Source organism: Mytilus edulis, chromosome 1 (genome assembly GCF_963676685.1).
Source record: "Mytilus edulis chromosome 1, xbMytEdul2.2, whole genome shotgun sequence".
Lineage (NCBI taxonomy): Eukaryota > Metazoa > Mollusca > Bivalvia > Mytilida > Mytilidae > Mytilus > Mytilus edulis.
In genome coordinates this window covers 16,322,684-16,339,453 of record NC_092344.1, presented here as the reverse complement: position 1 = coordinate 16,339,453, position 16,770 = coordinate 16,322,684, and the positions used below count along the sequence as shown (strand labels likewise).

The following is a 16,770-nucleotide window of genomic DNA, read 5'->3' as shown; positions in this document are numbered from 1 at the left end:
CCATTCCGTGATGTCCATTGTTTGCTTTTCATGAGTAATCTTCCTTTGTCTCGACCCACTGTCATAAATGTTAGAAAGGGACATGCTAAAGTCATAGTAAATCAACAACACACATAAAACCAATATAAAAAACTAGGTATTAATATATCGTGTTACATATCTTCATAATGTATCCCAATACCTAAAAATCGAAGTCGTAGTCCTCAAATAATGTTATAAACAAGGCATAAATAAAATAGTTCAAGTTCTAAATCATCCCGTGTTTTGTAAAAAAAAATCAGAAAATAAAAAAACACCATATAAAATGATGCGTTCGATGAGCTTTTCTGAATTTTCCTTCATCAAGATTGTCCGAAGCCGAATATATGGAGACAAGGGTAATTACGAACCGAAATAGTTAAAGAGTTATATGACCAGAAGGACCTTAATAATGCCCATGAATGCGGATCCTAAATGCATTTATATACTTTTATGAGCTTATAATTTAGTTTAATACTCAGCCTGCCTTGGTTTAATCATGACCAAATAGGTACATAGAACGTGCAAGAGAAATCACTTTGGACACTTTCTTTATATTATCGGAATTACATTCGAAAATAAAACAACTATATAAACAAATTATTAAATGATATCATATTATCGAGTGATTATTACTAGTGATGATATCATTCACAAATACATTGAAAGGAACCGTACAGATATACTAAATCTGGAACTGATTTAGTCTGCTGGTATTGCTATTATGCCTTTGTAAAGTTTATTGGCAGCAAAAAATAGAATTAACACAACAACTTTATAAAATTTAACTGAAAATACCTACAGAATATGCATGCACAATTTTGCAAACAAAATTATTTCACGGGTCTCAAAAAAGGAAAAAAACCAAAATCAACGAAGTTGGAGTGTTCATCTGTCGACATTTCAAAAAGAGAAGGAAAGTTCAGAAAGGACAAAGATAAACGAAATAAAAACACAACAAACCTGTCATATATGCCAATATAGTACAAGACAGCATACAATCCGGGTATTTCTCAATTCCAGTATTGTTTGATAATAAACCAAAGAAAGATAATTCTGATTTATAAACCGAGCAATGTAATCATTGAAAAGTGTTGTCTTTCTTTAACTTTTGAATCATAAAACATATTCTTAACGAATCATACGTGTAACAACGCTAATTAAGAACGTAAAATGAATACATCTGGTACAGTATCAGTATCTCGATTAAAACTGCGCAGAAATTAGAATATTATGATAAGCAAATCTACTAGAGACCGGTCATTTCCTGAATAAGTTAGTCAAAATAAACAACTATAGTTTACACTGTCTGGTTTTATATCCTCTGAGGACACCATGACGGAAGATATACCAGTAATCAGTACAAAAAATTAATTTTAAAGATTTACATGGATAGTTTAATTACAAGATTGCATACGTCATATGTTTAATATTTACAAAGAGTGATTAATGTGTCCCAAGTTAACTTAAATGAAGGAAACAGGTTATAAAATGCAGATAACGACCTCCACCGAAAAGCCGTCTACTTTTAAATAAAATGATATAAATTGTTCCTTACGTAGGTACATCATTCAGAGAATTTTATAAAAGACTAAATACAAAAGACTGCCTCCATTGAAATATGATAAATGGTTAACAATAATATGATTTTTAGTTCCAAAGTCAGTTTATCCATACTTTTAAACCAAGGTGACAGTCAACCCATATCTTGCAAATTTCAATCATTTCAATCGAAGGTGTAAAAAATCGAATAAAAATGCATTTAAATGAGCTATTTTTTTGAGAAATACAATTTGTCATTTGGAGATGAAGGTACATACGCATATACGGTTTGATTAAGTTGAGCATTGTACTACAAGACTTCAAAGGGATATGTATTTATATGTGTTACAAAATATTACCCGTAAACCTAAATGCCCAAGAATATTTGATTAAGGTGTCATAATGTTTACTATATTATGAGAAATAGTTATCAAAGGTACCAGGATTATAATTTAGTACGCCAGACGCGCGTTTCGTCTTCATAAGACTCATCAGTGACGCTCATATCAAAGTATTTATAAAGCCAACCAATTACATAGTTGAAGAGCATTGAGGATCTAAAATTCCAAAAAGTAGTGCCAAATGCGGCTAAGGTATTTAGCTGTAGTACCTGGTTTAAGAAAATCCTTAGTTTTTCGAAAAATTAAAAAAAGAGAAAAAGATTTGACATTCTTGAATTTGGCAAACAAAATTGTTTAATAAGACTACCAATAGAAACGGAATTCTTATATAATTATGTTTTGTAATTTTGTAATTTTGTAATTTTGTAATGAAATGAATGAATGCATATATTATACTGGGGTTGGTTCTTGAGATGTATCTAGATCGACAAGAAGTCTTTGCAGCCTTGATTTTTCCCTGAGAGCCTTTTGAAGCCTTGCATTTAGTTCCATTTCTGAAGCCTTCCACATTAATAATAGGTCATCTTTAGTTATTTCATCGTATTGTATATCGGCGATATCGATATCGTCTACACTGGTTTCCTGCCAGGATTTCCGCTTTTTAGTATTTTTATATTGATATCGATTTTTTGAAGGCATTGATGGTGATTTGTTAAAGTTATGATGTCGTAAAAGTGACGTTTCTTCCTCATTTGTGTCATCATAAATAGGTCTACAATCTGTTATTGTATAACTGTTGGCAAAATGTAAATTCCCATTCGGAATCGACGGTTCTTTTCGTTTTTTGGGAAACATTTCATTATACTCGTTAATTATATTATCACTATTCACATGAATTTCTGGAACATCTTGACAGACGCTACTAGTTCTCTTACTTTTTATACTTGATGTAACACTTGTTCTTTTTGCACTTGATGCGTCACTTAGTCTTTTTGCACTTGATGCGTCACTTAGTCTTTTATTGCTGGCCAATGAAGACCTATTCGACCTAATTGGTTCGGGTAAAAAGAAAGAACACTGTTTATCACTCGAAGATTCATCGTCCTCATTATCATCATCATCACTCTCCTCATTTTCGTTTTCCTCTGTGATTTCATAATCGTCCAACGCTTGACTTTTTAACGCATCAAAATCTATCTGTGAACACAAATCCTTGAGAGAAATTTCTGTGATACAAGGTGTTGCTGAAATTGGAGAATCATCTCCAAATAAATTATTCACTTTCATTTCTTGCATCCTGTAATTAGAATTATTAGACAATTAAACAATGAAAGATTTAAAACTAATTTTAAGTTTAAGACACACATGCAATTTGGACTGCCCCCCGTTAGAAGCAAAATTTTGCGATACAATATCTGTAATGTTTCGTAACAAACATCTTAAATTGATCTCCTTATCGGAATGTGTATGGTCTCCATCACAATCTTCGTGACCTATGTGACACGTTGAAGTTGAACCAACCGTCAGGCATATTTTATTGTCGCAATAGGTAATGTTTTTTTTTTTTAATTTTTCTAAAAGTATCATTTACAATCGAATATGAATATATTCCGTTTTCTGTTAATAGCCATAACAATATTGTTACCTGTCAACACCTTTTTACTTGGAATAACGATACAGTTTAGTATATTTTCAATACTTTCATTGTTATTATTGTATGTCCTATTTCGGTTATACGTTCGTCAATGTAATCTTGCCATTCAAAGTTTTGTTTTAAAGCATTCTTGATAAGGGTTAAACGAGCAGATCGAATCGGACGCCCCAATTGTAAAAAGTGTTATATTTATTTGTAAGGGTTCCAAATAGCAAAACAAGGGTTTTACCACAGATCAAAAAAGGGATAAGCATCTCCTCTTGGTGCCACTGAATATCTCTTATTTCATTAAATTTATTCGAACCACGAATGTTTCCATTATTTTTTAGTTTTCTTGTTCATTTATTGATTCAACCTAATATCTAGCGTGAATGGTTCATGCAATATATATGTGTTAATATATGTTATATTTTCTAAACTAAATTTGTGCATAATCTATGGAAAAGAGTAATTTAATCAATGATAATATTATTTCATATACTTGTGCATACATATTGTGTATAGCAGTAACATATTGGTATAGATTAAAATGGAGTGCAAACTACATTGATTTGCAGTGATAATATAACAATTATTTATATAATTCTGTAATAACTTTATCATATTAAAACATTTCATGATATGCAAAAGCTGATATATGCGTTTGTACATGGACACAAATTGCAATTAACAAATTAAATTGTGTTTATTTTCAAAAAGTAATATTTTGTCATTTCCAAAATCATATTTTAAACATGATTATGATGAAACGTGGCTGTTTAACGTCATATGGAAAATTAAATGCATCGTGAGGACTATATCGAAAAAAAAACTAGTACTTAGTACCTCATAAATTTTCAAACTTGTACCAGTTAACTTGAAAATTCTATGAATGTTATTTGCAATAAGTACACAAAACTATGGAATAATACCTTTGAGCAAATGATGCAATACCATTAGATGATTCACTCAAGTAAAGACTATGGATGAAAAAATAAAAAAACTTTAACTCTGAACGTCACTATTGTGAGTACCAAATTAAGTGTTAATACATTTCTAAAATATCTTTATAGAGACGTCGATCCCACCTTAATTGAGTAACGGACGTATTAGATTGACGTACGATGTTTTTGTAATGGAAAAAGAACATGTTTATATCTGAGTTATCTCTATTTTACCAGATTCAACCCGGAACTATGTTATGTTTGTGAATACGCTTGACTAATAACCTGTAATTAATGAAATACATGGCGTATACTGATAGTATTTATAACAGTAACTAAATAAAATTACTTTATATGAAAAATATGACGTTAGATTTGAACCATTCACCTTTGTCTTTTAACATTTTAAATTGTGAGATGCGAATTGACACATTCTTAAACTTCTTTTATTCTTTCATGTATTTGACTACCGCTTTATAATGAAATAATACTTCAATTTTTTTTTTTTAACATGTACTTGGTATCTGAAAAAAGTATCTTTTGAGTTTTGATTTTATTAGAAGAACAAACAAATGTGTTGAGGCAGACTTGTACTCCGGAGAACGTAAGGGCTTAGGTGTAAGTAAATTAGCGATGTAAAATGTTTTGTTGTGTTTATTTGTTTGTTTGTTTGTTTGTTAGAATTTTTAATCGTGGCCAAAATCATATTGTCTTAGTTTTTAAAAGAAAGTCAAACAATGAACTTATCCTTCATCCACCATTTTTCTGTCAGCTATGAGTAAATCAAATCTGATATAACATGTTATTTTGCAAGAAAATTGGTACCGTTCATTTTATTAATTCCATTCAATTTAATTTAATTATAGTTTCATTTAACGTAGATATTTTCTGTCCAATTTATTTGTTTGATATTTATAGTTATTCTTTACTAAATGTTATCCGGATAATCAATCTTGATATCAATGAACAAAAGATACAAGACCGGTAGTTATTCATATATTGTTAGGTGTATCATAATTGATAATTATTACCATTTGGCTTTTTCCACAATGTCTAAGAAGTGTCTATTCAGTCTCTTAGTTTTTGCTAAGTCTGCTAGTCTGCTTTTCTGAAATAAAGAGAGAAGAAAACATCTGACTTGTTGAGATATTTTGTATATATGTGTGGTGAACGCACGATTCATTTCAATTATCCAAAACATTGAAATACATAGTTTGAACATCAGAAGGAAAAACACCACACTTTTATTAAATTCTGACCACAAACTATAGATTGCGTAGAAAGGTAATATCTACCTCAATATCGTGTAACGTGTGTTATATCACAAGCCCAGTAGTCGATGGCACAGATGGTGGACGTTTCGTCCCCGAAGGTATCACCAACCCAGTAGTCAGCACTTCGGTGTTGACATGAATATCAATTGTATGGTCATTTATATAATCTTTCTGTTTACAAAACTTTGAATTTTTCGAAAAACTAAGGATTTTCTTATCCCAGGAATAGATTACCCTAGCCGTATTTGGCACAACTTTTCGGAATTTTGGGTCCTCAATGCTCTTCAACTATGAACTTGTTTGGCTTTATAACTATTTTGATCTGAGCGTCACTGGTGAGTCTTATGTAGACGAAACACGCGTCTGTCGTATTAAATTATAATCCTGGTACCTTTGACAACTTTTCATAATACTATCAATTAGTATGTTATAGTATTATTGTTGAGTTGCTTACAGTTTATATAGTGAAAGAAAATGTTTTTAATTCAATGTTCTGCGGAGTATGTAAAGAAGGTAGATTTTCAATTATAAAACAAATAAAAACATTTATATATATATATATTGCCGATACATAAGTAATTTTAATATATGGCAATGATTAAAGGGTAAATAGATTTATATTTGGCTAGAATCGTCTACCTATCAAATGTTTGATATTCTTTTTGGTTTATTTAAAAAAAAAATAGTACCCATTGAAGAATGAAGAAATGACGTGCTGTCATGAGTGCTACTGAAAATTTGTATACACATTGCATTCAATACGATTCCAAATTAAAAACTAAAACATTGTGTATAGTTGCTTGTCAGAACAGACTTTCGAATGTAAAAAAGGAACACACTATATGTAAATAAATATTTCGTGAAACTGCAGACTGAATTATCTCCAGAGATTATATCATAATAGATTAAATTCCTTTTTAATCGAGCGTCGCTGGTGAGTCTTTTGTGAACGAGATGCGCTGCTGGCGCAAATGTAGAACTTCAATCCTGGGGGTCTGTGATGAGTTTATTTAGTCGACTCTTTTGTGATTAGTTTCGGCACTATTGACGATTTAAACTTACTCGTATTGTGCTTTTCATAAAAAGTTTGCTGAAATCCCTATTTTTCACTATCCCGAGCATTTCTCTTGCTGATTCGTGTGCTGAAACAAGTTCTGCGCTTGTGATTATTCTGTGCAGTCTCTAAAATTAAAAGAAAACAATACAGATTTTCATTGTTTAAATGATCTTATAGATCTGCCTATAAATTTTGAATATCTTATGATATTTAGGTCGTTGGTCGATATGGAATATCTGTTTCACAGATGACGATATAAGTTCCAATTATCGTAACGAGAATCTCGTCTCATTTTTCAAGTAAATAACCTACCGAATTAGTGCTATTGTTTGTCTGTTTGCTGCTTTCCTTTTTAGCTATTGTATTGTCAGGATTGTGTTCGACTTGTGAGTTTGAATGCCATTTTGGTACATTCGCCTCTCTTTTAGAGGAGACAAATTTCAATATACATCAAAAATTTAAACATGGGTCCATAAACGGAAAATAAAGGGAAATAGTAAAATTCCAAAAATACTTAACTCAAAGAAAAAATCAGAGCGGAAAGTTCTTAATCAAATGGCAAAATCAAAAGATCAAACACATCACACAAATGCCATATTCCTGACTTGTTACAGGCATTTTCTTGTGTAGAAAATGGTGGAATCAACCTGGTTTTATAGTTAGCTCAACCCCTCACTTGTATGACAGTCGCTTGAAACTTTCAATTCATTAGCTTTTTTTTTTAGAATTTCATTATCATTGGGAAACTCAATCGTATACATTTTCTCTTTTCAAAGATATGAGTCAAGGTCATTATTCAAATTAAGCGGTTTCTGAGATTTGAAAAAAACCCAACACAATTGATATCTTATATACAAGGAAAACCTAGACAGAAAGAAATGAGTCGATTTACTGGAATTGCTGTCTGTGTTTAGAAACGTCAACAGGATCCTTTGAACAAGAAAAGAGTTCAATTAATGACAGAAATTGTCTGAAGAGAGTTAATGCTTGATTAAATACCAAAATAAGTGAAAGAACTTTGAAAGACACACATACAATCGGATATTTAAATACCTAAAAATCAAAAAAGAAGATGTGATATATTGCCACTGAAACATTTATCAATTATCCAAGGAAAGATTACATCAGCTGTATTTGGTAAAATCTTTGTAATTTGGGGATTTGCAAAGCGCTTCCATTACCTCCTTTATTTATTCTTTTACTATTTTCATTTGAGCGTCACTGGTAAAACATTTTTTTTAGACGAAACGAACGTCTGACGAACAAAAAAATAAACTTGGTATGTTAAAAGAGTTATTTATTTACCAAATACCCAAGAAAAGGTGTATAGACGACTACAGGACACTATACATCACTTAGGAGTAAGACCAGATGTATACAGATTTAAACTCATAGGTTTCCGTGATAACGATAAATTTTAGCTTTTGGGAAAAGGGTTCAAAGGAGTCAGTCATATCCCCACAAAGAATAAAATGTCCATACTAAAAAAGAGATGGAACTGAAAGTATTATTCAAACTAAAGGAACAAAATGGTATTCAACAGCTTTTGACGACTAAACCATTTATAAAATACTAAGTAAGAGAAAGTGTTGGAATTGTCCTTTAAATCTGTTTAAGGATGTCTAAACGAATTATTGGTAAAGTTATATCAACATTGTTTTTTTCAATTGTTAGTTGAACTTTTAGACATGTTAGAGTACATACAATTTAAGACTGTTTTATCTTACAGTAGTATTAAAACATTTGACTTTTACGCTTTACACAATTATTCCCTATTTCAAACTTAAAAAGACAAATTCAAAGAGTTAATCCTGCTTTGTTTTCTAAAAAAAAAGAAACAGTAAACTTAGATATAAGTAAGTATCTTGTCCGAGTATCATAGTCTGTAAAACAAATCGCTATGATTCTAACAAAAAGGTCACTGACACAAGTATTACAGCATATACTGTGCTTCGCGTCTTGTCGACTAGTTTCGTTGTTTATATACAGTAAAGTAGCTTCATATAAAAATTCACATTGAGCGTCGGTTCAGAACAAATCTTTACGACACAAAAATGATTTCAGCTTTACTATTGTGACCTTTCCATTTCTATGTAGCAAATATTCAACCGTGTTTGCATTAGGAGTATATATCTCCAAGTTGAAACGATATTCGAGGCTTCAGTTTCCTACCATGATTTTCTTGATAGCGGCTTGATTGTCACAATGAAGCTATTAAACCCAGATTGTTAAATGGTGAAGCTGAATTATCCCTTAGAAACTTACGAACGACATCCTAGGTTGGTTGAACGTTACGCAATGAAATTGAGATTGGAAATGGAGAATTTTATGAGACAACAACCCAAAAGGAGAGCAGAAGTCCACTGATGGGTCTTAAACACAGCGAAAAATCTTGCACTTGGACGCGGCCTCAACCTGGCTCTAAATATAAAAATTCAGAGAAAAGGGACGTCATACTTAACTCAATAACATATAAATGAAAAATGTTTTTAAGAATATTCAAGATTAAGAAAGGCCAGAGTCTCCTGACTTTGAATAGGCGCAAAAATGCGGCGGTGTTAATCATGCTCTGAGCGATCTCAACCCTCTACTTATACCTCTAGCCAATTTAGAATAAAAACAAACACACAATCATAAAACATATGAGATGAACATACCCTTAATAAATGTTTCGCAGATACTTGATATGTTCAAATCGAATAAGCATCTTTCATCTCTCTTTTTTGGCCTCTGGTATATTTTATGGATAAAGTTCAGTTCTCTAATTTGTATTTTGAAACGGGACGTAAATATTAGCTGACTTCTCTTGCAAGGCGATGCTTTAAAAATGTGTTTTGATATTGCATAAAATCACGTCGTTTATTATGTTAACGTGTGATGTTTACTCTAAAACACAGTTATCGATATTAGTTGAAGATTGCATGACATTATACCAACAACCTTCGTCGGGCCTTATTCCTCTAATTGCGAGCACATATGATAGATTATATTTACTATGTATATATTTATTCTCACAAACCAAATACAAAGGTACCGTGATAAATATACATATTTCAATACTTTTAGATACTAGTATTGTTAACAACATTTGTTGTTATGTTTCTTGTCGCTGAACCACATTTCCTATATACATAACATGTAGCAAATAATGTATAGCTTCCGATAATTCCAATATTTAATTAGAAGTCTGACTGTATAGGGATAGCAATTATATCAGTCTGAAGTTGCGAGCAGGTGTTACATGAATTATAAACGTGTAGGCTCAAGCCTCCCTTTGATAAACTGCCTCCACGTATTTACTTGTAAGAATAAACAATCTACTGTCTGATCTTAACTGGATATTATGCTTTATTTATTTAACATTTTTAGGTTTTATCTGGTGCTTGCAACATAGTAAGAACAAACAGTAAATCAATAAAAAAAAATATTAAAATGAATAAATATTTTCACGATTAATTATTTTCTAACCGGTCCAGTCATAACGTTCTCCCTGTTAGAAAATTCACGAGAAAAATTATGAATTCATCAATCAAAAAAAAATTATATTAAATTCTCCCTCGCCATGCTCGTCCGAATTTAAAGTATTTAATCTCTAAATTCAATAGGCTATAAACAAAACAAACACAGATATAGGATTAGTTGCTCGCAGTAACATATATCATTTTCTCTTGCGATACAATATTTTATTTTACTTTCTTCTACATATTTCTTCTGATTCAAACCACTGACATATAAATCCATGACATATAACATTGTTTCTCATTCGCATCTTTTCCTTTTCCTCGGTTAATATTAGTACTGTTATTTTTTTGTGTTATAAAGTCAACCTGTAGCTTTAATATATAAAAATGATAGAATCTGAAGCGAGACGATGTATGAAATATTCTTACTTTGAACGATATCAAGACTAAATACTCAACTCAAACACGCCCTAACATAAAAAGGTGCACTCGATTTTCTCTTTTCGATACAATTGTTACCTATTTTTTGGAATTTTTTCTTCAGTCACATAATGGAAGGGCAGACACGAAAATTACTGAACTAATAGATAGATATCTTTTCCGTCCGTGGTAATTTTTTCAAAGAAATCGGAGGTTATGCATTTTTGTCATCCAACTTGAAAGATACCCATGTCGTCGACTTGATATCTAATTGTTCTGCTTAACTATGTACTAGATAAATTGAAAACTTATGCAAATGGTGTTTTTGAAATAAAACACCTCGTAATTGAGAAGAAAATTGCAGTTTTGTTTGTTTCTATTAACTTTTTAAAAATTTGTCACTATAGTAAACAATACAGTAAACATTTATCGCCTTCTCTAATAGAGAGCTTCGATTCTTTTGTTCTATTTCAACCTGGTTTCCGACTGTTATATAGTACCATTAAATCCCACCCGTAGAAACCGCCAAAACGTTCCTCGTGCATTATACACCCGACATCAAACTCTATAAATAGTACATACTGTTGCAGAACTAGTTATACTAGTTCCCATCTATAAATAATTACCACTAATAGCAAACGTGAAAACACCAATTTCAAACAAAATAAAATATATTGTATATGACTTGATATATATTCAGACTTATGTTTTTGAAGGCTGTTAATCTGGAGTTATATAGGATATGGGATATAAGCATTTAATGAAATGATGGTTATTGAGTGACAAAATATCTATAAGTGAAATAAAAAAATCTTTGGAAGGAAATTTCTTTTTTTATATTCAGAAAAGTCTTTCTGGATTTTGCTTGTATATGTATTGAAACAAACAGACCAGTAGTAGTGTAAATTATTATCCATTGAAAAACCGTCCGTCTTTTGAAAAAAAAAACCAATTAAATAAAACGCACAACAAATATATTATGATCCAAATGTCCAGCAGTTTGATGATATCATTTTCGGTGTATTTATTGTTGAAATCATTGTGGTTCTTTAAAAAGTAAAATGTATCATGACCTTAAACGAGGAATGTGCATCTACGTTTCTTTATAAAAATAGATCTCCTTAAAGAGACAGACGATAAAAACAATCTTTCAATAGATTATTGATCGCGAATAGTAGTACAAAGCGTAGAAAAAAAAACCAAGGAATTTTAAGTAACTACAAAATTGGAAGTATTGTGATTGAACTTTTTGGTGAAGATCTTCAGAAGTTTTGAAAATCCACATATGATTGACACCGCAAAATACACCTCAACACAACTCTGGAGTCAATTCTTTGCTGTAGAAATGATAGTGACAAGAACTATAAATACATGTTTAGTCGAATTGTTACAGTACCCACAACCTGGGGTTTCTAAAAAAAATAAATACGCTTTGAATGCTCGATTCATTCAGATAAGTGTCTAGTTGTGATCATCTGGCACGCGCCCAACCACAATTTTGGTATCAGCCAGTGACATTCAATCCTTCTTCCAGTCGATGGGTTGGGGAATTCTGTATTCAAAGCCTTTGATTAAATGTAACAACTATCATAGTTCAAATTTGACTAGCTGAAGAGTTTAAGACGATGCACAATACTAATCGGAAGTTTTAAAACAAGAAAATAAAAAGGAATTTTTCATACAATTTCTTATATAATAAATTTATCCAACTCTGCTATGTTGGCAACTCGATTAACATTAGATAAAGATTTGTGTAGATGTGCTTCGAAATGTCAGTCCACTTAAACTTCAAAGCGTTTCGCTATAAAGGTTAAGAGAAGACTTTTAGTTTGGAAATCTATGCAGATTATCTCTAATGATAGAAATTTAATCTGTAATATAAAAGGCATATGTACATACGTACCACAAACGACATCCTTTTAGTGCATCAGAAATGCCGTAAAGTTAATATTAATCGCATCAGCGCTGCTATGTTATGAAGATAAAAGATAAAAGTTAAAAAGATGTATAATGAACTAGACGTGATGACAAATCCTGTTTTGTTTTTATATGCACATATATTCATTTTTGGAGAGCCATCTTGAGATTTCTTCCAAAAATTGTGCTCAAATGATATGCATTTTAAGGAGCAGGATTTATAGGCAGTGGAAAAACATTCCGTGAAGAAAAGAAACGATAACATGACTTTTTGTAAACAAACAAGTATTTGCTAAATTATTTTTATATATTTATAAAAAGCTCGTGTAAAACAAAATAGTGTTTTTTTAAAGAGCTACTTTGGTTTCATGAGGGAAAAAGGATTGTATTTAAAGTTCTAATTCCTCCAGAACGTGCCCATTAGTAGTTCAAATAAATTGTCATTTTCAATGCTTTAAAAAATCAGTTGCCATTTTACTGAATGCTGTAAAAGTTTCAAGAAGATAAATAAGGTTACGAATGCATCTTTAACAGAACCGTTTACTTTGACGTAATATCAAATTTATCTTCTTGAAAGATAAAGCATTTATTCTGGAAATGCATTTGTGCAATACAATTGTTTGATATAGTTTTATCTTCAACTGTTTACTAAAGCTGTGTCATGCTGCATATTGTTTTATGTTTTTATCTTTTCGTGTTAGTATTTGTCTTTTGCAGGAATGACATTAATAATCAGGAAGCCGCCATATATTTTTCCGTATTGATCGGGCTATTCAAAATTAATGTAAACATTGGTCTATGGCAGCTGTTATGGGTAATAAAGTTACACTGGTTGGTGAAAAGTTATAGATAATTGTTCATTATTTACGAATTGCATATACGATATATCAAATTCATATACTATCGTGGGAACATATAAAAATGAGATGGTTGTATAAAGGAGCTTTATTATCACATAAATATGCATTATGATTAACATGGCATTGATTTTTCAACACAATATTTTCTCATCAAACTCCGAACAGTGAAATATTTTAGATTATATAGGAATGTTTCTTCAATTTAGTTCTAAAGTTTCTTTTTCAACAGTGCCTATTTTCAATCTTAAAGACTAATATGAACATCAACCGAAACGGAATAAACCTATTAAAAATCATCACGATGATACCAAAATATACATGAGGCCTGTAACAACGGGTAATCGTGCACTTTAAAGGTGACGTTATACAACATCCATTTTAATCTAAAGCGTCAGAGATGCTTTAATGCACTAAAAAATCACAACCGAGAACGATGTTCAGAACATTGTGGATAGATAACGATAGTATAAATTGCCTTAACTCAAATTTTATTTCTATGATCATTACGAAATAATGATCCGATATTTGTTCCATTATCAAAATCGTTATTCTAACGATTCAGCTTCAAAATGCAGAAAGACCACGCGTGTATATATATTTTTTTTAGATAGTTTTTCACATTATTGTGTCTACTGAATAAATTACGATACACGAAAGATAAAAAGTGATTACTTTAAACAAAAGAAGTAAAAAATTTTAAACACTCAAATGTTATTTTCTACTTTAGACCTTCGAAAACTAGACGCGCAAGTTACAAACGTGGTGGACCTTCATATTGCTTTCGGTTTTATGACGACAGGGACATATAAAAACAACGTATTATCTAATATTAATTTTTACACAGTATTGAGCTTCACAGTATTTCCTCAATTCGTCAGTGCAGCAAAATAATTTAAATACTCTGTGATTAACAAATTTCACTGAGTTGAAAACCAAACCTCATATCTACAAATGGCTAAGAGCAATGATATATATATATAACATTCATTTTACATATGTCAACTAGTAAGTTATTCACCTGTTTAGAAAAGTTAGATAACAGGACGAAGACACAGAAGCAGATAAGTTTAAATGATGATGATGTTGGATGGTTATAAAAAATTGAGTTGCAGGGACTACACAATAGATACAAATCAAGGCATGTCGGATAACTGCGATTAACTCGTGATAAAGGCTTATTAAAGCAATAAACTACAAGCATTAAAGCTACCGACTTCAACATATATATCAATAGCATTATTGATAATTGTTTTGTTCATTGCCTGAAGGTTATACTAGAATTTAATTCCATTGGCTCTCATACCGATATCTTGGTGAGTGTTTTAATTTCGGTATATCCGATAACTCTTTTCTAATGGTCTGGTCTGATTTGTAAGTTGTTTTTATTACAGTAGACAATGATTGACTGCCGAATCTGTACACTAAAGAAAGCATTTTACTACATTGCAACTCCCTAGGTTAATATGAACACACAATTGCATTTAACCTTTTATTATTTTTATTTTTAGAGTTTATTAATAATTTGATAAAACATTTCCCTTGGAAACTTCAAGTTCGTAACATATTACAGTACAACAGGAGGGATACATATTATGTAGAAAACATGCATCTCACAGCAATACATGTCTTATGATTTCCGTAAACATTTAACAAAGTTTTATTCACAGGATTCCCTATTAAAGTTATCCCCCTACCATTCCTGTTTAACGAGGAAAACTTATCCTTGTAACTTATCTGTTCCTCGAGTTTTCTATCATGTAGACCCTTACTTTTAAGATAAATATTGTCGTAAAATGAGGAATGAACTTAAAACGCCATTTAAATCCCTTTACATTAATATCAATCTTCTAAAAATGAAACTGTATTTGGAATTCCAGTCCCCCCTTAAAAAAAATGACATGCTAATAACATGACCGGTACAAATTTTTACTGCATCAGATGCGCATGTCGATAATAAGGTTACTGAGTATTAAGTTTTACTATGTAGTGTTTAGTGTCTTGTTCATCCTTAGACGTTTTTTATTTTTTCCATGCCGTTGTCAGTTTTTTTTAGACTTAAAAGTTTTAAATGTCACCTTGATACCTGTCTGCCCATTTTAAATCAGAGTCTTCAGTAATATTTTGGGGTTTACCTTCATCGTGAACGCTTAAAGCTTAAACCAGGAAAGTATAACAATGAAGAAAAGATAAGAGCTGTGTTGACCAAAAGTAACATAAAAGCAAAAATGTATCTGAATGTATAAATACTAGTACTGCAAATAAAAATCCTCGATATCTTTTTTTTTGGCAAGTAATCTTGTCAAAGTTAAGAAAGATATTGACTTTTATCAACAAATACCATTAGTACTCAAAATGATGGTACAAACAAATATTTCATTGCTGCTACGGTAATCATTTTTTTATTGAGGCAGATGAATTTATGCAATCTAAACATCTATTCATATGGATATCTAATGCAACCTTTGTATGTATAATATAAATATTTCCGCTCACTCATAAATAAATGTGACCGTAACAATCAATTAGATGCAAACTGTTCTTAGGAGGCTGAATCAAGGAATACACATTGAAGTAACATTTCAACATCATCGCTGCAGTCAGGACTCCGCAGACGATTCCCTAAAGTTTGAATTAGATGTGTTTAGTCTCCATTTAGAATAGTCTCATAAGAGACTGACCGATAGAAAAATGACTGCAAGCAAAAACAAAACTGAACAGTACTGTATTCCCAGCCAAAAAATATTTGAAAAGTTTATTAACTTGTTTTAAACAAGACTTTTTGGTTTTATGTTTAGGAATTTCAGAACAAGTTATGATTATAAGGTGTAATTATTTAAGATTCATTTACAAGTGGTTTTAAGCATCCAGGGACATTTCCAAACTAAGAAAAAAGTTCTTACCGGGCTAAAAAATAGCATGTGAGGACTCTTCCAACGACTTGTGTCTGATACGTTTCTGAAGTATGGAACCAACCATCGGAATATTCCGTGTTCACAAAAAAGCAATAATATGCTTAGAATCAAACCACATGACAACATAACAAATAATCCTGCATGATGTGAGGCTTGCAATCTTGAATCTTCTTGTGAAATACTCTGTTTATAACACTGCTTGTCTTTAAAATGAATGTCGATTAGGTCATCTATATATCCATTTTCATGATACTCTTTAATCTTTTCTGAGAGAGGAATCTACAAAACATACAAACTTTGCAATAACTCAAAAAAATCAATGCCTCAACTAGCTACACCATACGCGAGTTTCGTCTGCATAAGCCGTAATGTGGAGCTTTCTTTTAGCCAT

The 16,770-nt window shown here is 31.2% G+C and overlaps 1 protein-coding gene across 1 annotated transcript in view; it reads right to left on the bottom strand.

Annotated features, from left to right (window-relative positions):
* Nucleotides 1–1,392: 1,392 nt before the first annotated feature.
* The window catches only part of LOC139524974 (glutamate receptor ionotropic, NMDA 3A-like), a 70,182-nt gene continuing 54,804 nt past the window's right edge, over nt 1,393–16,770 (bottom strand). Inside the window, exons 6-9 of the mRNA XM_071320147.1 lie at nt 16,368–16,658; nt 6,815–6,934; nt 5,510–5,586; nt 1,393–3,198 (exon numbers count right to left, since the gene is read on the bottom strand). Coding sequence (XP_071176248.1) covers nt 2,352–3,198; nt 5,510–5,586; nt 6,815–6,934; nt 16,368–16,658 — 1,335 coding nt within the window. The 3' untranslated portion in view covers nt 1,393–2,351. The remainder of the gene's footprint in view (nt 3,199–5,509; nt 5,587–6,814; nt 6,935–16,367; nt 16,659–16,770) is intronic.